At 44.9% G+C, this 23537-nt stretch overlaps 1 protein-coding gene across 1 annotated transcript in view; it reads left to right on the forward strand.

The window, feature by feature from the left end:
• The first annotated feature begins 3949 nt into the window (after positions 1 to 3949).
• Positions 3950 to 23537, forward strand: part of LOC141243775 (uncharacterized) — a 93766-nt gene continuing 74178 nt past the window's right edge. The window contains exons 1-2 of the mRNA XM_073668950.1: positions 3950 to 4019; positions 5807 to 5818. Of these exons, the coding sequence (XP_073525051.1) occupies positions 3950 to 4019; positions 5807 to 5818 (82 nt within the window). The remainder of the gene's footprint in view (positions 4020 to 5806; positions 5819 to 23537) is intronic.

Consider the following 23537-nt stretch of genomic DNA (forward strand, 5'->3'; position numbering starts at 1 on the left):
AAACCCTGTGGTACCAAAACAGCAAAAAAAAATCCACAAGTGGCTCCATATTGGAAATTAGGCCCATCAAGAAGTTCCTCTAGGAGGTGTTGAGCATTTTTAACCCATAGGTGCTTCAAAGAACTTTTTAAAATGTGGAAGTGAAAACGAAAATTATGTTTTTTGCTCTAAAATGTTGTTTTAGCCCCAAATTTGTAATCTTCACAATGGATAATAGGAGAAATCATTCCCAATAATTTGTTACACAATTACTCCCGAACGCGATGCTACCCCATTGTCATGGAAGTATTAAGAAAATATTAACAATTCTTTCTCCCCCTGAAGTCCCTCTCATCCCTCCCTTATCCACCATTTGACACAAGAGAAGAGATGACAATCTAGAGTGGCTACTATGTAAATTAACACCCACAGCAGAAGTGGCTTAGACAGATGCTGACACAAAGAGAGGTGCTACACACCCCTTTAGCAGGCGAGTGTGTTTTCCTCTGACACAGAGAGGAGGACGCAGCTTGTTAAGATCAAACGCACTTACAATTATTGGAACAATTCCCAGCCAAAGTTCCCAGGAAGTCCGACACCGATACGAAATATGGAATAACTAGAGTTTCATACATCCAATAATAATGGGACCTATATTTTTAGTGGAAGGGTCAGCCAAGGAACAATATGCTTATTTTTCCATAGTTGTGAGCCCCTCCTGGGAGCGGTAATGCAAAAGTACCAGAATAACGGTTCGCAGCTATGCCATGCGTGGTCTCTACAGAAAGGTAAATTCATAACGGAAATTATGGCGTCGCTTGCAAGCTTCTGTGAGCATCCAGGGATAAGTTATTGCGGAAGTTAGATATTTTAATAAAAACATGAAGGGTGGAGCCCTAGCCCACATGATGTCATCACAGGGGTGTGTGGGCCAGTCTCCCCCCATGGCATAAAGGAGCCAACTGAAGATTGATCCATATTCAGGGGGGTGTAGATACTATAAGCAATGGATCGCGTTTGATAACGGTCAAATCAAATTGGGGAACCCCTCCTCCAGCTATACTGATTCATCTCTGCAAACTCTGTAGTAAGTTTCTTCTGTAATCCTGTTTATTTTATGTAACTGTCTATGCTGTACTGTAAATGTCCATTTGTAAAATCTTTCTATATTTTTCTTAAACACTCCCTCCCTTTTGGATTAAATATAAAATTTAATAGCTCTGTTTCTTTTGTTATGTAATCGTTCCTTGAATATCATTGAACATCTGTGGGATCATGTGAAGAGGGCTGTCCATGCTCGGGGGCGACCATCAAACTTAACTGAACTGGAATTGTTTTGTAAAGAGGAATGGTCAAAAATACCTTCATCCAGGATCCAGGAACTCATTAAAAGCTACAGGAAGCGACTAGAGGCAAAAGGAGGATCTACTAAATATTAATATCACTTTTCTGGTGGGGTGCCCATACTTATGCACCTGTCAAATTTTGTTTGAATGCAGATTGCACATTTTCTGTTAGTACAATAAACCTCATTTCAAGGCAGAAACATTACTGTGTCCAACAGTTATTACATATATCAAACTGAAATAGCTGTTGCAAAAACAACAATTTTTATAAAACATTAAGCTTAAGATTAATAGGGGTGCCCAAACTTTTTCATATAACTGTATTGGCAAATTATGGACTATAGGAGCTATAGTGATTATATTCTTTTTCAGGATCCTACACTATTTGTCCCTATAGGAAGGGGGCATTTTTCTCTGTTTGATCCTCCACCATGTATCACTGTAGGTAGGGTCAGCTTTCTCTCTAGCAATGCAAGGAGATGTACAAAAATCTCTAGACACCAGTGTGAAATTTACAAAGTTCCAAACCTGCAGGTATGTAGGATAATTTAGGTGGTGCAATGCTTGACACAACATCTGGGCAAAGTTAGAAGATAAATAGAACAGCAGCACTCACCATATCTATAAGCTAAAAGTCCATTATTTCATGTAGAATTGGACATCAGGTGCAACTCTGGTTCATAAAAGCAGGGGAGACAGAAATGCAGTGTCCACCTGTCTCTCCCTGCATGTCTCCCCCGCTTTTAAGAACCAGCGTTGTACCTGATGTCCAATTCTACATGAAATAATGGACTTTAAGCCTATAGATAAGGTGAGCGCTGCTGTTCTATTTATCTTCTAACTTTGCTCAGTTTTCTCTCTAGGCTCCTCAGCCGTGTGTCACTATAGGTAGGGGACACTTATCTCTTTAGGATTCTCCGCCATGTGTCACTGTAGGTACGGGACACTTATCTCTGTAGGATCTTCTGCCATATATCACTGTAGGTAGGGGAAGGTTTTCTCTGTAGGATCCTCTGTCATGTATCACTGTAAGTAGGGGGCTTTTTTTTTTAGGCTCCTCCACTCAGTGTCACTGTAGGTAGGGGACACTTTTCTCTGTAAAATCCTCCGCCATGTGTCACTGTAGGTAGGGGACACTTATCTCTGTAGGATCCTCTGTCATATGTCACTTTAGGTAGGGGGCAGTTTTCTCTGTAGGATCCTCCGCCTTCTGTCTCTGTAGGTAGGGGGCAATTTTCTCTGTAGGATCTTCTGCCAGATATCACTGTAGGTAGGGGAAGGTTTTCTCTGTAGGATCCTCTGTCATGTATCACTGTAAGTAGGGGGCTTTTTTTTCTAGGCTCCTCCACTCAGTGTCATTGTAGGTAGGGGACACTTTTCTCTGTAAAATCCTCTGCCATGTGTCACTGTAGGTAGGGGACACTTATCTCTGTAGGATCCTCTGTCATATGTCACTTTAGGTAGGGGGCAGTTTTCTCTGTAGGATCCTCTGCCTTCTGTCTCTGTAGGTAGGGGGCAATTTTCTCTGTAGGATCTTCTGCCATATATCACTGTAGGTAGAGGAAGGTTTTCTCTGTAGGATCCTCTGTCATGTATCACTGTAAGTAGGGGGCTTTTTTTTCTAGGCTCCTCCACTCAGTGTCATTGTAGGTAGGGGACACTTTTCTCTGTAGGATCCTCCGCCATGTGTCACTGTAGGTAGGGGCTACTTTTCTCTGTAGGATCCTCTGCCATGTGTCACTGTAGAGAGGGGACACATATTTCTGTAGGATCCTTTGCCATGTGCCACTGTAGGTAGGGGGCAGTTTTCTCTGTGGGATCCTCCACCATATGTCACTGTAGGTAAGGGGCAGTTTTTTTTATCTAGACTGCTTTGCCCTGTGTCACTGTAGGTAGATGCTCAATCATGTGTCTTTGTAGGAAGAGGTCACTCTTTTCTATGGGATGCTCCACCCTGTGTAAGTGAAGGAAGGGGGCACTTTTCTACACAAACCTCATTCCGCTACCTATAAATATATCCTTCTATAGGCAGTGGGGTCCTCCTTTGCCTTTGCCTATAGAGCTGTTTTGTTTAGTGTGTGTCGTATGGTCAACTACTCAGCCTGAACATGATTTCTTTAACTAATTTCTTACCAACTTTCTCAGGGTTCTCTCAATATAGAAGTTTTCCACTACTACAACCACTATATAAATAAAGTAGTCCATCTTATAAATGGAAAATATTGTATTTTCACCTCCTGAGAATTTTTGCTTCTTTTGCTTTTCTTAGACAGATGAGTATCTCTATGTCTGAGCAGGTTCACTGTTTATTTCAGGAGTAGATGGTGCTCTTAGTATTCTTGGGGAAAGTGATGATAACGTTGGGCACATTTCTAGTTCTTGCAGCTCATTATCATTTACCATCATGGTTATTGTTATCTGCACCCCACTACATGTATCACAATGGCTAAAGTCACATAAATCACTCAGCTCTGTTAGACTGTACAGAATTCAATTCTCCGGGAGGTCACACAAAGCTCATTGAGAGACCAATGGATGCATAGCGCCACCTATCTTTAAATCTGCAGGAATTTCATCTGCTCGGCTCTACTGTGGAATAACAATCTGTTTCCTTCTAGAAAACAATGGGGATGATGAACGTTCTGCTGGGGGTGCTGGTCATCACCCTCTGCTCAAGTCTATGTCAAGGACAAAGTGAGTAAAAAAAACTTTTCTCCCACTCAAAATCTCCAGAACATAAGTATCCAGCAGAGATTATCCAGATCACAAAAACACCCGGCCCTTCTCATCAACCAAAATCCATAAGTAACCACTGAACACTGTACAGTGTGCACCCATGATATCCATACCTTACACAGTAGCAATTATTGCTTCTGACAACTCCACTGTATACGTGTGTGAGGGGCTGTAAGCCCCGCCCCCTGGTGATGACATCACTGATATAATGACATCAGACATGAGACCACACCCTTTATACTACAGCACCAGCTCCTCATCTATCACTGCTGACAACCAGCCTGTATACATGTGTGAGGGGTTGTCAGCCCCGCCCCCTGGTGATGACATCACTGATATAATGACATCAGACATGGGACCACACCCCTTATACTACAGCACCAGCTCCTCATCTATCACTGCTGACAACCAGCCTGCATACATGTGTGAGGGGTTGTCAGCCCCGCCCCCTGGTGATGACATCACTGATATAATGACATCAGACATGGGACCACACCCCTTATACTACAGCACCAGCTCCTCATCTATCACTGCTGACAACCTGCCTGTATGCATGTGTGAGGGGTTGTCAGCCCCGCCCCCTGGTGATGACATCACTGATATAATGACATCAGACCTGAGACCACACCCCTAATGCTACATCACCAGCTCATCATCTATTACTGCTGACAACCAGTCCGTATACATGTGTGAGGGGTTGTCAGCCCCGCCCCCTGGTGATGACATCACTGATATAATGACATCAGACCTGAGACCACACCCCTTATACTACAGCACCAGCTCCTCATCTATCACTGCTGACAACCTGCCTGTAAACATGTGTGAGTGGTTGTCAGCCCCGCCCCCTGGTGATGACATCACTGATATAATGACATCAGGCATGAGACCACACCCCTTATACTACAGCACCAGCTCCTCATCTATCACTGCTGACAACCAGCCTGTATACATGTGTGAGGGGTTGTCAGCCCCGCCCCCTGGTGATGACATCACTGATATAATGACATCAGACCTGAGACCACACCCCTAATGCTACATCACCAGCTCATCATCTATTACTGCTGACAACCAGCCTGTATACATGTGTGAGGGGTTGTCAGCCCCGCCCCCTGGTGATGACATCACTGATATAATGACATCAGACATGAGACCACATCCCTTATACTACAGCACCAGCTCCTCATCTATCACTGCTGACAACCAGCCTGTATACATGTGTGAGGGGTTGTCAGCCCCGCCCCCTGGTGATGACATCACTGAAATAATGATGAGACCACACCCCTTATACTACAGCACCAGCTCCTCATCTATCACTGCTGACAACCAGCCTGTATACATGTGTGAGGGGTTGTCAGCCCCGCCCCCTGGTGATGACATCACTGATATAATGACATCAGACATGAGACCACATCCCTTATACTACAGCACCAGCTCCTCATCTATCACTGCTGACAACCAGCCTGTATACATGTGTGAGGGGTTGTCAGCCCCGCCCCCTGGTGATGACATCACTGAAATAATGATGAGACCACACCCCTTATACTACAGCACCAGCTCCTCATCTATCACTGCTGACAACCAGCCTGTATACATGTGTGAGGGGTTGTCAGCCCCGCCCCCTGGTGATGTCATCACTGATATAATGACATCAGACATGAGACCACACCCCTTATATTGATTAATGCTAACTATCTTTGTCTTGTGGATTTGCAGTAACTAATTCTTCTCTGTTTCCTTTTTTTCAGCGCTCACAACAAGTAAGTATCTGATCTTCCACCTCTTTCTACAATTCTGCTCCGAATCACTGCAGGAATTATTCTAGAATAATAAAATAACTTTTACTTATCTGTACAGTCTACGGCGGTGACATCATCACTACCAGGTCCTCTATTGTGTTATTCTCATCTTCTGTATCTTCACAACCTCTTGTCCTTTCTTTCTGTAGAAGGTCCAGATTCGTGTTACTCCATCTTTTCCAGTCTTGCATTTTTAAAGAAGTTCCTAATTTGTTTCATTTTGTTTATTTTGTGCTTCTCCAGATTGTTGAGTCTTGTGTTTATCCAGAATCTCCTATCTTATATTCCTTTTTAATTTTCTGTCATAAAATATTCTATCCATAATGACCTTTTCTCAGTCCATCATGTCTGATCAGTTTCTGTAGAGTCTTTTGTCCCTTTAGAATATTACACTTTGTCCTTCTTCAGGGTTTCTGGTTTGTGTCTCTCAAGTACCTCTTTTCTTGTGTTTCTTGAACGTTCCATTATATAGTGATGCTTACGTTTGTGTTCCTTTCAGAATATTCAATATTTCTTCAAACATTTGACCTAAAACCACGTCAGATTTTCAAGTCTTAAGTCCTCAATGTAGATGAAAAAATAAAAAAAAGAGTCAAAAATATTACAATTTTTCATTTTTAAAATGAGCGAAATGATCCAATATCACATCTGTGCGTGACAAAAATATATGAGTAATGTGATTGAGACGTTTAAAATTTGAAGAGTTATGAAAAAACATGTATAACATTCGGAGGCCTCCAAGGTGTATATTGATCCCCTTTGAACTCTTTAACGCAAACACAGCCTTATTAATGTCCAAGTGACATTGACCTATTTGGCTGGTGGTAACGGGAAGTAACCAGTGGTCACCAACAGCCTACTCACCAATACACGGCAGTTTCAAATGTTTTAGGCTATGTAAATTGTAAAAACAATCCAAAAATTATCCTTTTTTTTGTGGGAAGGGAAGATGGCTGCCTTGCTGGTGTTTATACATAGGCAGTTCAAAGAGAAGAAAACATGGCTTTTTCACATGGGGTGACTTAGAAAATATCCCTGCTTGGGGAATATCAAAAGCTTTGTTTTTTTGCTAAATGAAAAAGCAAAAGTTTTCAAAATGATCCCTTTATTTAGGAAGCAACAAGAGACGTGCTCAGTACTTTTGAAATTGAATAAACTATGGCTTAAATAGAAATAATAGAAATAGTATCCCTTTTTTGGGATTCGCAACAGGTTTGCTGTTCTCTAAATGTCTAAACAATTCCAAATGCTATTGAACAAGAATTTAAAAAGTCATCCTTTTTTATGGAGGAGGAACAGGCTAGCTGTTTTCAAAGGGAAGAAGCAATTACTAGTTTTCAATAAACCTTTCAAAAAACTAGCCTTATATTATAAACTTTTTGTATACCCTAAAAAACAATATGTTTTTTTATTCGTACAAGCTTTCATTATAGGGAGAAGAAGAAAGCACAAAAGAACTTCGTGAAAACGTCCCAGATTATGAAAATACAAAATCTTTATTGAAAAAAAAGCAAGAATGGAAACAATGGAAAACACTCAAGAGGCGTACGATTAAAAACAATGGAGGAGCGTGGAGATGAGGAACAGGTTAAATGTACCGCCCCATGTAAATCAATTGTCTGAAGGCACAATATGGGCACTGCAAAGACTGGTCATGAAAAAGTTGCTCACGTGTCTATCACATTGTGAGAGCCTATGTTTAATGCAGATTCTAATATAGAAGCATTTGCCCAAAGTAATAGGTGGATGCAAGTATGGCACTCAGTACACGAATAGAAATAAGTGTCATAAAAGACAATATAGTCGAAGTGACAACCAATCCATTATGTAACATGAAAAGGTTCCATACTTACAGCCGCTGTAGTTGCGTCACCGCACCTCGCTCCTGCTCTACCCTACGCGCGTTTCGGCTTTACTACCTTCGTCAGTTACGCCTCTGAGTGTTTTCCATTGTTTCCATTCTTGATTTTTTCCAATATAGATTTTGTATTTTCATAATCTGGGACGTTTTCACGAAGTTCTTTTGTGCTTTTTTTGTTCTCCATTTCTTCTATGACTTCGTTAGTCCCTAATATGTGGATTAATAAGTCATATCATGGGGTGTTACTAATTTTAGTTATAACTACCATTCACCCCACTTTTCCATGTTGTATATTAAGCTTTCATTATAAAAGACAGTAGGCAGACAAATGTGTGGCTGTGCAGTGTCAGTACCTAGACAATAGAGCTTTAGGATGGCTGGCAAGGATAGCCTGGAACTGTATGCTTACGGCTAAGAACGTGTCCTCTGCATCAAGGTTTTACATTTTTTTCAATGGATTGGATTGTTTTTATGGATTGCTGAACAAGGATTTTTTCTTTTATTCGATGCTCATCCCGACCTCTCCCTCCAGTCTTTAATACTTCCGCTGCTTCTCACCAGACCATGATACTTATTACCACCATGGAGGACTTTATGATGGAATGCACTGTTTTTTCTTTCTCCACAAATAATGCTTCTTATTTAAACTAAATATCTCTATTGTTGTTTCATCTGTTCAAAACACATTGTTCCAATAACTGTCAGGCTTGTCCTGGTGGTCTCCAGTCAACTGCAGACGGGCAGCAATGTTCTTTTTGGAGAGCTGTGACTTTCTACTTGTACAGTGGTGGCCAAAAGTATTGGCACCCCTGCAATTCTGTCAGATAATACTCAGTTTCTTCCTGAAAATGATTGCAATCACAAATTCTTTGGTCTTATTATCTTCATTTAATTTGTCTTCAGTGAAAAAACACAAAAAGAATTGTCCTAAAGTCAAATTGGATACAATTCCACACCAAACCTAAAAAAGGGGGTGGACAAAAGTATTGGCACTGTCTGAAAAATCCTGTGATGCTTCTCTAATTCGTGTAATTAACAGCACCTGTAACTTACCTGTGGCACCTAACAGGTGTTGGGAATAACTAAATCACACTTGCAGCCAGTTAACATGGATTAAAGTTGCCTCAACCTCTGTCCTGTGTCCTTGTGTGTACCACATTGAGCATGGAGAAAAGAAAGAAGACCAAAGAACTGTCTGAGGACTTGAGAAACCAAATTGCATGAGCAATCTCAAGGCTACAAGTCCATCTCCAAAGACCTGAATGTTCCTGTGTCTTCCGTGCGCAGGGTCATCAAGAAGTGTAAAGCCCATGGCACTGTGGCTAACCTCCCTAGATGTGGACGGAAAAGAAAAATTGACGAGAGATTTCAACGCAAGATTGTGCGGATGGTGGATAAAGAACCTCGACTAACATCCAAACAAGTTCAAGCTGCCCTGCAGTCCGAGGGTACAACAGTGTCAACCCGTACTATCCGTCGGCGTCTGAATGAAAAGGGACTGTATGGTAGGATACCCAGGAAGACCCCACTTCTTACCCCGAGACATAAAAAAGCCAGGTTGGAGTTTGCCAAAACTTACCTGAGAAAGCCTAAAATGTTTTGGAAGAATGTTCTCTGGTCAGATGAGACAAAAGTAGAGCTTTTTGGGAAAAAGCATCAACATAGAGTGTACAGGAAAAAAAAGAGGCATTCAAAGAAAAGAACACGGTCCCTACAGTCTAACATGACGGAGGTTCCCTGATGTTTTGGGGTTGCTTTGCTGCCTCTGGCACTGGACTGCTTGACCGTGTGCATGGCATTATGAAGTCTGAAGACTACCAACAATTTTTGCAGCATAATGTAGGGCCCAGTGTGAGAAAGCTGGGTCTCCCTCAGAGGTCATGGGCCTTCCAGCAGGACAATGACCCAAAACACACTTCCAAAAGCACTATAAAATGGTTTGAGAGAAAGCACTGGAGACTTCTAAGGTGGCCAGCAATGAGTCCAGACCTGAATCCCATAGAACACCTGTGGAGAGATCTCAAAATGGCAGTTTGGAGAAGGCACCCTTCAAATATCAGGGACCTGGAGCAGTTTGCCAAAGAAGAATGGTCTACAATTCCAGGAGAGCATTGTAAGAAACTCATTGATGGTTACCGGAAGCGGTTGTTCGCTGTTATTTCGGCTAAAGGTTGTGCAACCAAGTATTAGGCTGAGGGTGCCAATACTTTTGTCCGGCCCTTTTTTGGAGTTTTGTGTGAAATGATCAATGATTTGATTTTTGCTTCATTCTCTTTTGTGTTTTTTCCTTGCAAGCAAATTAAATGAAGAGAATAAGACCAAAGAATTTGTGATTGCAATCATTTTCAGGAAGAAACTGAGTATTATCTGACAGAATTGCAGGGGTGCCAATACTTTTGGCCACCACTGTATTCCTGCCTTGCTTACCATTGTTGTTCAGTGTCCTTCTAGTGATTCGGTTCTGTGAATCTATTTTTAAGAAAATCTGAAGTGGTTTGGGGGTCATGCTTATGCAGCAATATAGAAAATTCTGAAGACTTCACAAACTTTAAAACACAACTGTATGTATCTATGGAGTAATTCGTTCAGGGGCATCGAAAGGCACTTACATACGGGCCCTGAGCCTCAGATCCGAGCACTGCCGACAATCTTCTGAATGTCAGCTTTGATTTTATAAAATAAACTTTGTTATCTGTGCAAAATACCGAACAAAACCAAAATGTATATGAAACAGACCTGCATGGTTCAGCTGTGTGACGACCATAGGAGATCCTCCTCCACCTTCACTGCTCCTCAAATTACAGCAGAGGCATCATCCATCTATGTGCAGAGCGAATGCCCAGTGGGAAGAAACATGACATCCCTGAGGAGAGAGGAGAAATATGTCAGCACTGAGGAGAGGAGAAATATGTCAGCACTGAGGAGAGTAGAGAAATATGTCAGCACTGAGGAGAGGGGAGAAATATGTCAGCACTGAGGAGAGGAGAGAAATATGTCAGCACTGAGGTGAGGGGAGAAATATGTCAGCACTGAGGAGAGGGGAGAAATATGTCAGCACTGAGGAGAGGAGAGAAATATGTCAGCACTGAGGAGAGGGGAGAAATATGTCAGCACTGAGGAGAGGGGAGAAATATGTCAGCACTGAGGAGAGGGGAGAAATATGTCAGCACTGAGGAGAGGAGAGAAATATGTCAGGACTGAAGAGAGGAGAGAAATATGTCAGCACTGAGGAGAGGGGAGAAATATGTCAGCACTGAGGAGAGGGGAGAAATATGTCAGCACTGAGGAGAGGAGAGAAATATGTCAGCACTGAGGAGAGAGGAGAAATATGTCAGGACTGAGGAGAGGAGAGAAATATGTCAGCACTGAGGAGAGGGGAGAAATATGTCAGCACTGAGGAGAGAGGAGAAATATGTCAGCACTGAGGAGAGGGGAGAAACATGTCAGCACTGAGGAGAGAGGAGAAATATGTCAGCACTGAGGAGAGGAGAAATATGTCAGCACTGAGGAGAGGGGAGAAATATGTCAGCACTGAGGAGAGGGTAGAAATATGTCAGCACTGAGGAGAGGGAGAAATATGTCAGCACTGAGGAGAGGAGAGAAATATGTCAGCACTGAGGAGAGAGGAGAAATATGTCAGCACTGAGGAGAGGGGAGAAATATGTCAGCACTGAGGAGAGGAGAGAAATATGTCATCACTGAGGAGAGGGAGAAATATTTCAGCACTGAGGAGAGGAGAGAAATATGTCAGCACTGAGGAGAGGGGAGAAATATGTCAGCACTGAGGAGAGGAGAGAAATATGTCAGCACTGAGGAGAGGGAGAAATATGTCAGCAATGAGGAGAGGAGAGAAATATGTCAGCACTGAGGAGAGGGGAGAAATATGTCAGGACTGAGGAGAGGAGAGAAATATGTCAGCACTGAGGAGAGGGGAGAAATATGTCAGTGCTGAGGAGAGGGGAGAAATATGTCAGCACTGAGGAGAGGGGAGAAATATGTCAGCACTGAGGAGAGAAATATGTCAGCACTGAGGAGAGGGGAGAAATATGTCAGCACTGAGGAGAGAGGAGAAATATGTCAGCACTGAGGAGAGTAGAGAAATATGCCAGCACTGAGGAGAGAGGAGAAATATGTCAGCACTGAGGAGAGGGGAGAAATATGTCAGCACTGAGGAGAGGGGAGAAATATGTCAGCACTGAGGAGAGGGGAGATATATGTCAGCACTGAGGAGAGGGGAGATATATGTCAGCACTGAGGAGAGGGGAGAAATATGTCAGCACTGAGGAGAGGGGAGAAATATGTCAGCACTGAGGAGAGGGGAGAAATATGTCAGCACTGAGGAGAGGGGAGAAATATGTCAGCACTGAGGAGAGGGGAGAAATATGTCAGCACTGAGGAGAGGGGAGAAATATGTCAGCACTGAGGAGAGGGGAGAAATATGTCAGCACTGAGGAGAGGGGAGATATATGTCAGCACTGAGGAGAGGGGAGAAACATGTCAGCACTGAGGAGAGGGGAGAAATATGTCAGCACTGAAGAGAGGAGAGAAATATGTCAGCACAGAGGAGAGGAGAAATATGTCAGCACTGAGGAGAGGGGAGAAATATGTCAGGACTGAGGAGAGGAGAGAAATATGTCAGCACTGAGGAGAGGAGAGAAATATGTCAGCACTGAGGAGAGGGGAGAAATATGTCAGCACTGAAGAGAGGAGAGAAATATGTCAGCACAGAGGAGAGGAGAAATATGTCAGCACTGAGGAGAGGGGAGAAATATGTCAGCACTGAGGAGAGGAGAGAAATATGTCAGCACTGAGGAGAGGAGAGAAATATGTCAGCACTGAGGAGAGGAGAGAAATATGTCATCACTGAGGAGAGGGGAGAAATATGTCAGCACTGAGGAGAGTGGAGAAATATGTCAGCACTGAGGAGAGGGGAGAAATTTGTCAGCACTGAGGAGAGAGGAGAAATATGTCAGCACTGAGGAGAGGGGAGAAATATGTCAGCACTGAGGAGAGGGGAGAAATATGTCAGCACTGAGGAGAGGAGAGAAATATGTCAGCACTGAGGAGAGGGGAGAAATATGTCAGCACTGAGGAGCAGAGAGAAATATGTCAGCACTGAGGAGAGGGGAGAAATATGTCAGCACTGAGGAGAGGGGAGAAATTTGTCAGCACTGAAGAGAGGAGAGAAATATGTCAGCACTGAGGAGAGGGGAGAAATATGTCAGCACTGAGGAGAGGGGAGAAATATGTCAGCACTGAGGAGAGGAGAGAAATATGTCAGCACTGAGGAGAGAGGAGAAATATGTCAGGACTGAGGAGAGGAGAGAAATATGTCAGCACTGAGGAGAGGGGAGAAATATGTCAGCACTGAGGAGAGAGGAGAAATATGTCAGCACTGAGGAGAGGAGAAATATGTCAGCACTGAGGAGAGGGGAGAAATATGTCAGCACTGAGGAGAGGGTAGAAATATGTCAGCACTGAGGAGAGGGGAGAAATATGTCAGCACTGAGGAGAGGGAGAAATATGTCAGCACTCAGGAGAGGGAGAAATATGTCATCACTGAGGAGAGGGAGAAATATTTCAGCACTGAGGAGAGGAGAGAAATATGTCAGCACTGAGGAGAGGGGAGAAATATGTCAACACTGAGGAGAGGAGAGAAATATGTCAGCACTGAGGAGAGGGAGAAATATGTCAGCACTGAGGAGAGGAGAGAAATATGACAGCACTGAGGAGAGGGGAGAAATATGTCAGTGCTGAGGAGAGGGGAGAAATATGTCAGCACTGAGGAGAGGGGAGAAATATGTCAGCACTGAGGAGAGAAATATGTCAGCACTGAGGAGAGGGGAGAAATATGTCAGCACTGAGGAGAGAGGAGAAATATGTCAGCACTGAGGAGAGGGGAGAAATATGTCAGTGCTGAGGAGATGGGAGAAATATGTCAGCACTGAGGAGAGGGGAGAAATATGTCAGCACTCAGGAGATAAATATGTCAGCACTGAGGAGAGGGGAGAAATATGTCAGCACTGAGGAGAGAGGAGAAATATGTCAGGACTGAGGAGAGGAGAGAAATATGTCAGCACTGAGGAGAGGAGAAATATATCAGCACTGAGGAGAGGGGAGAAATATGTCAGCACTGAGGAGAGGAGAGAAATATGTCAGCACTGAGGAGAGGGGAGAAATATGTCAGCACTGAGGAGAGGGGAGAAATATGTCAGCACTGAGGAGAGGAGAGAAATATGTCAGCACTGAGGAGAGGGGAGAAATATGTCAGCACAGAGGAGAGGGGAGAAATAAGTCTCGACTGAGGAGAGGAGAGAAATATATCAGCACTGAGGAGAGGGGAGAAATATGTCAGGACTGAAGAGAGGAGAGAAATATGTCAGCACTGAGAAGAGAGGAGAAATATGTCTGGACTGAGGAGAGGAGAGAAATATGTCAGCACTGAGGAGAGAGGAGAAATATGTCAGCACTGAGGAGAGGGGAGAAATATGTCAGCATTCAGGAGAGGGGACAAATATGTCAGCACTGAGGACAGGAGAGAAATATGTCAGCACTGAGGAGAGGGAAGAAATATGTCAGCACAGAGGAGAGGGGAGAAATATGTCAGCACTGAGGAGAGGGGAGAAATATGTCAGCACTGAGGAGATGGGAGAAATATGTCAGCACTGAGGAGAGGGGAGAAATATGTCAGCACTGAGGAGAGGGGAGAAATATGTCAGCACTGAGGAGAGGAGAGAAATATGTTAGCACAGAGGAGAGGGGAGAAATATGTCAGCACTGAGGAGAGGAGAGAAATATGTCAGCAGTGAGGAGAGGGGAGAAATATGTCAGCAATGAGGAGAGGGGAGAAATATGTCAGCACTGAAGAGAGGGGAGAAATATGTCAGCACTGAGGAGAGGAGAGAAATATGTCAGCACTGAGGAGAGGGGAGAAATATGTCAGCACAGAGGAGAGGGGAGAAATGTGTCAGCACTGAGGAGAGGGAGAAATATGTCAGCACTGAGGAGAGGAGAGAAATATGTCAGCACTGAGGAGAGGGAGAAATATGTCAGCATTGAGGAGAGGAGAGAAATATGTCAGCACTGAGGAGAGGGGAGAAATATGTCAGCACTGAGGAGAGGGGAGAAATATGTCAGCACTGAGGAGAGGGGAGAAATATGTCAGCAATGAGGAGAGGAGAGAAATATGTCAGCACTGAGAAGAGAGGAGAAATATGTCAGGACTGAGGAGAGGAGAGAAATATGTCAGCACTGAGGAGAGAGGAGAAATATGTCAGCACTGAGGAGAGGGGAGAAATATGTCAGTATTGAGGAGAGGGGACAAATATGTCAGCACTGAGGACAGGAGAGAAATATGTCAGCACTGAGGAGAGGGAAGAAATATGTCAGTACAGAGGAGAGGGGAGAAATATGTCAGCACTGAGGAGAGGGGAGAAATATGTCAGCACTGAGGAGAGGGGAGAAATATGTCAGCACTGAGGAGAGGGGAGAAATATGTCAGCACTGAGGAGAGGGGAGAAATATGTCAGCACTGAGGAGAGGAGAGAAATATGTTAGCACTGAGGAGAGGGGAGAAATATGTCAGCACAGAGGAGAGGGGAGAAATATGTCAGCACTGAGGAGAGGGGAGAAATATGTCAGCACTGAGGAGCGGGGAGAAATATGTCAGCACAGAGGAGAGGGGAGAAATATGTCAGCACTGAGGAGAGGAGAGAAATATGTCAGCAATGAGGAGAGGGGAGAAATATGTCAGCAATGAGGAGAGGGGAGAAATATGTCAGCACTGAGGAGAGGAGAGAAATATGTCAGCACTGAGGAGAGGGGAGAAATGTGTCAGCACAGAGGAGAGGGGAGAAATGTGTCAGCACTGAGGAGAGGGAGAAATATGTCAGCACTGAGGAGAGGAGAGAAATATGTCAGCACTGAGGAGAGGGAGAAATATGTCAGCATTGAGGAGAGGAGAGAAATATGTCAGCACTGAGGAGAGGGGAGAAATATGTCAGCACTGAGGAGAGGGGAGAAATATGTCAGCACTGAGGAGAGGAGGGAAATTTGTCAGCACTGAGGACAGGGGAGAAATATGTCAGCACTGAGGAGAGGGGAGAAATATGTCAGCACTGAGGAGAGGGGAGAAATATGTCAGCACTGAGGAGAGGGGAGAAATATGTCAGCACTGAGGAGAGGGGAGAAATATGTCAGCACTGAGGAGAGGAGAGAAATATGTCAGCACTGAGAAGAGAGGAGAAATATGTCAGGACTGAGGAGAGGAGAGAAACATGTCAGCACTGAGGAGAGACGAGAAATATGTCAGCACTGAGGAGAGGGGAGAAATATGTCAGCACTGAGGAGAGGGGAGAAATATGTCAGCACTGAGGAGAGGAGAGAAATATGTCAGCACTGAGGAGAGGGAAGAAATATGTCAGCACAGAGGAGAGGGGAGAAATATGTCAGCACTGAGGAGAGGGGAGAAATATGTCAGCACTGAGGAGAGGGGAGAAATATGTCAGCACTGAGGAGAGGGAAGAAATATGTCAGCACTGAGGAGAGGAGAGAAATATGTCAGCACTGAGGAGAGGGGAGAAATATGTCAGCACTGAGGAGAGGGGAGAAATATGTCCACACAGAGGAGAGGGGAGAAATATGTCAGCACTGAGGAGAGGGGAGAAATATGTCAGCACTGAGGAGAGGGGAGAAATATGTCAGCACTGAGGAGAGGGGAGAAATATGTCAGAACTGAGGAGAGGAGAGAAATATGTCAGCACTGAGGAGAGGGGAGAAATATGTCAGCACTGAGGAGAGAGGAGAAATATATCAGCATTGAGGAGAGAGGAGAAATATGTCAGCACTGAGGGGAGAGGAGAAATATGTCAGCATTGAGGAGAGAGGAGAAATATGTCAGCACTGAGGAGAGGGAGAAATATGTCAGCATTGAGGAGAGGAGAGAAATATGTCAGCACTGAGGAGAGGGGAGAAATATGTCAGCACTGAGGAGAGGGGAGAAATATGTCAGCACTGAGGAGAGGGGAGAAATATGTCAGCACTGAGGAGAGGGAGACATATGTCAGAACTGAGGAGAGAGGAGAAATATGTCAGCACTGAGGAGAGGGGAGAAATATGTCAGCACTGAGGAGAGGAGAGAAATATGTCAGCACTGAGGAGAGGGGAGAAATATGTCAGCACAGAGGAGAGGGGAGAAATATGTCACGAATGAGGAGAGGAGAGAAATATGTCAGCACTGAGGAGAGGAGAAATATATCAGCACTGAGAAGAGGGGAAAAATATGTCAGGACTGAGGAGAGGAGAGATATATGTCAGCACTGAGGAGAGGAGAGATATATGTCAGCACTGAGGAGAGGGGAGAAATATGTCAGCACTGAGGAGAGAGGAGAAATATGTCAGCATTGAGGAGAGAGGAGAAATATGTCAGCACTGAGGAGAGAGGAGAAATATGTCAGCATTGAGGAGAGAGGAGAAATATGTCAGCACTGAGGAGAGGGAGAAATATGTCAGCACTGAGGAGAGGAGAGAAATATGTCAGCACTGAGGAGAGGGAGAAATATGTCAGCATTGAGGAGAGGAGAGAAATATGTCAGCACTGAGGAGAGGGGAGAAATATGTCAGCACTGAGGAGAGGGGAGAAATATGTCAGCACTGAGGAGAGGGAGACATATGTCAGAACTGAGGAGAGAGGAGAAATATGTCAGCACTGAGGAGAGGGGAGAAATATGTCAGCACTGAGGAGAGGAGAGAAATATGTCAGCACTGAGGAGAGGGGAGAAATATGTCAGCACAGAGGAGAGGGGAGAAATATGTCACGAATGAGGAGAGGAGAGAAATATGTCAGCACTGAGGAGAGGAGAAATATATCAGCACTGAGAAGAGGGGAGAAATATGTCAGGACTGAGGAGAGGAGAGATATATGTCAGCACTGAGGAGAGGAGAGAAATATGTCAGCACTGAGGAGAGGGGAGAAATATGTCAGCACTGAGGAGAGGGGAGAAATATGTCAGCACTGAGGAGAGGAGAGAAATATGTCAGCACTGAGAAGAGAGGAGAAATATGTCAGGACTGAGGAGAGGAGAAAAATATGTTAGCACTGAGGAGAGAGGAGAAATATGTCAGCACTGAGGAGAGGGGAGAAATATGTCAGCTCTGAGGAGAGGAGAGAAATATGTCAGCACTGAGGAGAGAGGAGAAATATGTCAGGACTGAGGAGAGGAGAGAAATATGTCAGCACTGAGGAGAGAGGAGAAATATGTCAGCACTGAGGAGAGGGGAGAAATATGTCAGCACAGAGGAGAGGGGAGAAATATGTCAGCACTGAGGAGAGGGGAGAAATATGTCAGCACAGAGGAGAGGGGAGAAATATGTCAGCACTGAGGAGAGGAGAGAAATATGTCAGCACTGAGGAGAGGGGAGAAATATGTCAGCAATGAGGAGAGGGGAGAAATATGTCAGCACTGAGGAGAGGGGAGAAATATGTCAGCACTGAGGAGAGGAGAGAAATATGTCAGCACTGAGGAGATGGGAGAAATATGTCAGCACAGAGGAGAGGGGAGAAATGTGTCAGCACTGAGGAGAGGGAGAAATATGTCAGCACTGAGGAGAGGAGAGAAATATGTCAGCACTGAGGAGAGGGAGAAATATGTCAGCATTGAGGAGAGGAGAGAAATATGTCAGCACTGAGGAGAGGGGAGAAATATGTCAGCACTGAGGAGAGGGGAGAAATATGTCAGCACTGAGGAGAGGGGAGAAATATGTCAGCACTGAGGAGAGGAGAGAAATATGTCAGCACTGAGAAGAGAGGAGAAATATGTCAGGACTGAGGAGAGGAGAGAAATATGTCAGCACTGAGGAGAGAGGAGAAATATGTCAGCACTGAGGAGAGAGGAGAAATATGTCAGCACTGAGGAGAGGGGAGAAATATGTCAGCATTGAGGAGAGGGGACAAATATGTCAGCACTGAGGACAGAAGAGAAATATGTCAGCACTGAGGAGAGGGAAGAAATATGTCAGCACAGAGGAGAGGGGAGAAATATGTCAGCACTGAGGAGAGGGGAGAAATATGTCAGCACTGAGGAGAGGGGAGAAATATGTCAGCACTGAGGAGAGGGGAGAAATATGTCAGCACTGAGGAGAGGAGAGAAATATGTTAGCACTGAGGAGAGGGGAGAAATATGTCAGCACAGAGGAGAGGGGAGAAATATGTCAGCACTGAGGAGAGGGGAGAAATATGTCAGCACTGAGGAGCGGGGAGAAATATGTCAGCACAGAGGAGAGGGGAGAAATATGTCAGCACTGAGGAGAGGAGAGAAATATGTCAGCAATGAGGAGAGGGGAGAAATATGTCAGCAATGAGGAGAGGGGAGAATATGTCAGCACTGAGGAGAGGAGAGAAATATGTCAGCACTGAGGAGAGGGGAGAAATATGTCAGCACAGAGGAGAGGGGAGAAATGTGTCAGCACTGAGGAGAGGGAGAAATATGTCAGCACTGAGGAGAGGAGAGAAATATGTCAGCACTGAGGAGAGGGAGAAATATGTCAGCATTGAGGAGAGGAGAGAAATATGTCAGCACTGAGGAGAGGGGATAAATATGTCAGCACTGAGGAGAGGGGAGAAATATGTCAGCACTGAGGAGAGGAGGGAAATTTGTCAGCACTGAGGACAGGGGAGAAATATGTCAGCACTGAGGAGAGGGGAGAAATATGTCAGCACTGAGGAGAGGGGAGAAATAAGTCAGCACTGAGGAGAGGGGAGAAATATGTCAGCACTGAGGAGAGGGGAGAAATATGTCAGCACTAAGGAGAGGAGAGAAATATGTCAGCACTGAGAAGAGAGGAGAAATATGTCAGGACTGAGGAGAGGAGAGAAACATGTCAGCACTGAGGAGAGACGAGAAATATGTCAGCACTGAGGAGAGGGGAGAAATATGTCAGCACTGAGGAGAGGGGAGAAATATGTCAGCACTGAGGAGAGGAGAGAAATATGTCAGCACTGAGGAGAGGGAAGAAATATGTCAGCACAGAGGAGAGGGGAGAAATATGTCAGCACTGAGGAGAGGGGAGAAATATGTCAGCACTGAGGAGAGGGGAGAAATATGTCAGCACTGAGGAGAGGGGAGAAATATGTCAGCACTGAGGAGAGGAGAGAAATATGTCAGCACTGAGGAGAGGGGAGAAATATGTCAGCACTGAGGAGAGGGGAGAAATATGTCCACACAGAGGAGAGGGGAGAAATATGTCAGCACTGAGGAGAGGGGAGAAATATGTCAGCACTGAGGAGAGGGGAGAAATATGTCAGCACTGAGGAGAGGGGAGAAATATGTCAGAACTGAGGAGAGGAGAGAAATATGTCAGCACTGAGGAGAGGGGAGAAATATGTCAGCACTGAGGAGAGAGGAGAAATATGTCAGCATTGAGGAGAGAGGAGAAATATGTCAGCACTGAGGAGAGAGGAGAAATATGTCAGCATTGAGGAGAGAGGAGAAATATGTCAGCACTGAGGAGAGGGAGAAATATGTCAGCATTGAGGAGAGGAGAGAAATATGTCAGCACTGAGGAGAGGGGAGAAATATGTCAGCACTGAGGAGAGGGGAGAAATATGTCAGCACTGAGGAGAGGGGAGAAATATGTCAGCACTGAGGAGAGGGAGACATATGTCAGAACTGAGGAGAGAGGAGAAATATGTCAGCACTGAGGAGAGGGGAGAAATATGTCAGCACTGAGGAGAGGAGAGAAATATGTCAGCACTGAGGAGAGGGGAGAAATATGTCAGCACAGAGGAGAGGGGAGAAATATGTCACGAATGAGGAGAGGAGAGAAATATGTCAGCACTGAGGAGAGGAGAAATATATCAGCACTGAGAAGAGGGGAGAAATATGTCAGGACTGAGGAGAGGAGAGATATATGTCAGCACTGAGGATAGGAGAGAAATATGTCAGCACTGAGGAGAGGGGAGAAATATGTCAGCACTGAGGAGAGGGGAGAAATATGTCAGAACTGAGGAGAGGAGAGAAATATGTCAGCACTGAGGAGAGGGGAGAAATATGTCAGCACTGAGGAGAGAGGAGAAATATGTCAGCATTGAGGAGAGAGGAGAAATATGTCAGCACTGAGGAGAGAGGAGAAATATGTCAGCATTGAGGAGAGAGGAGAAATATGTCAGCACTGAGGAGAGGGAGAAATATGTCAGCACTGAGGAGAGGAGAGAAATATGTCAGCACTGAGGAGAGGGAGAAATATGTCAGCATTGAGGAGAGGAGAGAAATATGTCAGCACTGAGGAGAGGGGAGAAATATGTCAGCACTGAGGAGAGGAGAGAAATATGTCAGCACTAAGGAGAGGGGAGAAATATGTCAGCACTGAGGAGAGGGAGACATATTTCAGAACTGAGGAGAGAGGAGAAATATGTCAGCACTGAGGAGAGGGGAGAAATATGTCAGCACTGAGGAGAGGAGAGAAATATGTCAGCACTGAGGAGAGGGGAGAAATATGTCAGCACAGAGGAGAGGGGAGAAATATGTCACGAATGAGGAGAGGAGAGAAATATGTCAGCACTGAGGAGAGGAGAAATATATCAGCACTGAGAAGAGGGGAGAAATATGTCAGGACTGAGGAGAGGAGAGATATATGTCAGCACTGAGGAGAGGAGAGAAATATGTCAGCACTGAGGAGAGGGGAGAAATATGTCAGCACTGAGGAGAGGGGAGAAATATGTCAGCACTGAGGAGAGGAGAGAAATATGTCAGCACTGAGAAGAGAGGAGAAATATGTCAGGACTGAGGAGAGGAGAAAAATATGTTAGCACTGAGGAGAGAGGAGAAATATGTCAGCACTGAGGAGAGGGGAGAAATATGTCAGCACTGAGGAGAGGAGAGAAATATGTCAGCACTGAGGAGAGAGGAGAAATATGTCAGGACTGAGGAGAGGAGAGAAATATGTCAGCACTGAGGAGAGAGGAGAAATATGTCAGCACTGAGGAGAGGGGAGAAATATGTCAGCACAGAGGAGAGGGGAGAAATATGTCAGCTCTGAGGAGAGAGGAGAAATATGTCAGCTCTGAGGAGAGAGGAGAAATATGTCAGCACTGAGGAGAGAGGAGAAATATGTTAGCACTGAGGAGAGGGGAGAAATATGTCAGCACTGAGGAGAGGAGAAATATGTCAGCACTGAGGATAAGGGAGAAATATGTCAGCACTGAGGAGAGGAGAGAAATATGTCAGCACAGAGGAGAGGGGAGAAATATGTCAGCACTGAAGAGAGGGGAGAAATAAGTCAGCACTGAGGAGAGGGGAGAAATATGTCAGCACTGAGGAGAGAGGAGAAATATGTTAGCACTGAGGAAAGAGGAGAAATATGTCAGCACTGAGGAGAATGGAGAAATATGTCAGCACTGAGGAGAGGCGAGAAATATGTCAGCACTGAGGAGAAGGTAGAAATATGTCAGCACTGAGGAGAGGAGAGAAATATGTCAGCACTGAGGAGAGGAGAAATATGTCAGCACTGAGGAGAAGGGAGAAATATGTCAGCACTGAGGAGAGAGGAGAAATATGTCAGCACTGAGGAGAGGGGAGAAATATGTCAGCACTGAGGAGAGGAGAAATATGTCAGCACTGAGGAGAAGGGAGAAATATGTCAGCACTGAGGAGAGAGGAGAAATATGTCAGCACTGAGGAGAGGAGAGAAATATGTCAGCACTGAGGAGAGGGGAGAAATATGTCAGCACTGAGGAGAGGGGAGAAATATGTCAGCACTGAGGAGAGAGGAGAAATATGTCAGCACTGAGGAGAGGGGAGAAATATGTCAGCACTGAGGAGAGGAGAAATATGTCAGCTCTGAGGAGAAGGGAGAAATATGTCAGCTCTGAGGAGAAAGGAGAAATATGTCAGCACTGAGGAGAGGAGAGAAATATGTCAGCACAGAGGAGAGGGGAGAAATATGTCAGCACTGAGGAGAGGGGAGAAATAAGTCAGCACTGAGGAGAGGGGAGAAATATGTCAGCACTGAGGAGAGAGGAGAAATATGTCAGCACTGAGGAGAGAGGAGAAATATGTCAGCACTGAGGAGAGAGTAGAAATATGTCAGCACTGAGGAGAGGGGAGAAATATGTCAGCACTGAGGAGAGGAGAAATATGTCAGCACTGAGGAGAAGGGAGAAATATGTCAGCACTGAGGAGAGAGGAGAAATATGTCAGCACTGAGGAGAGGGAGAAATATGTGAGCACAGAGGAGAGGAGAGAAATATGTCAGCACTGAGGACAGAGGAGAAATATGTCAGCACTGAGGAGAGGGGAGAAATATGTCAGCACTGAGGAGAGGGGAGAAATATGTCAGCACTGAGGAGAGGAGAGAAATATGTCAGCACTGAGGAGAGGGAGAAATATGTCAGCACTGAGGAGAGGGAGAAATATGTCAGCACTGAGGAGAATGGAGAAATATGTCAACACTGAGGAGAGGGAGAAATATGTCAGCACTGAGGAGAATGGAGAAATATGTCAGCACTGAGGAGAGGGGAGAAATATGTCAGCACTGAGGAGAGGGGAGAAATATTTCAGCACTGAGGAGAGGAGAGAAATATGTCAGCACTGAGGAGAGGAGAGAAATATGTCAGCACTGAGGAGAGAGGAGAAATATGTCAGCACTGAGGAGAGGGGAGAAATATGTCAGCACAGAGGATAGGGGAGAAATATGTCACGACTGAGGAGAGGAGAGAAATATGTCAGCACTGAGGAGAGAGGACAAATATATCAGCACTGAGGAGAGGGGAGAAATATGTCAGGACTGAGGAGAGGAGAGAAATATGTCAGCACTGAGGAGAGG

Source organism: Phyllobates terribilis, unplaced genomic scaffold (assembly GCF_046119375.1).
Source record: "Phyllobates terribilis strain yellow unplaced genomic scaffold, ASM4611937v1 Scaffold_2__4_contigs__length_985480577, whole genome shotgun sequence".
NCBI classification, from domain to species: Eukaryota; Metazoa; Chordata; class Amphibia; order Anura; family Dendrobatidae; genus Phyllobates; species Phyllobates terribilis.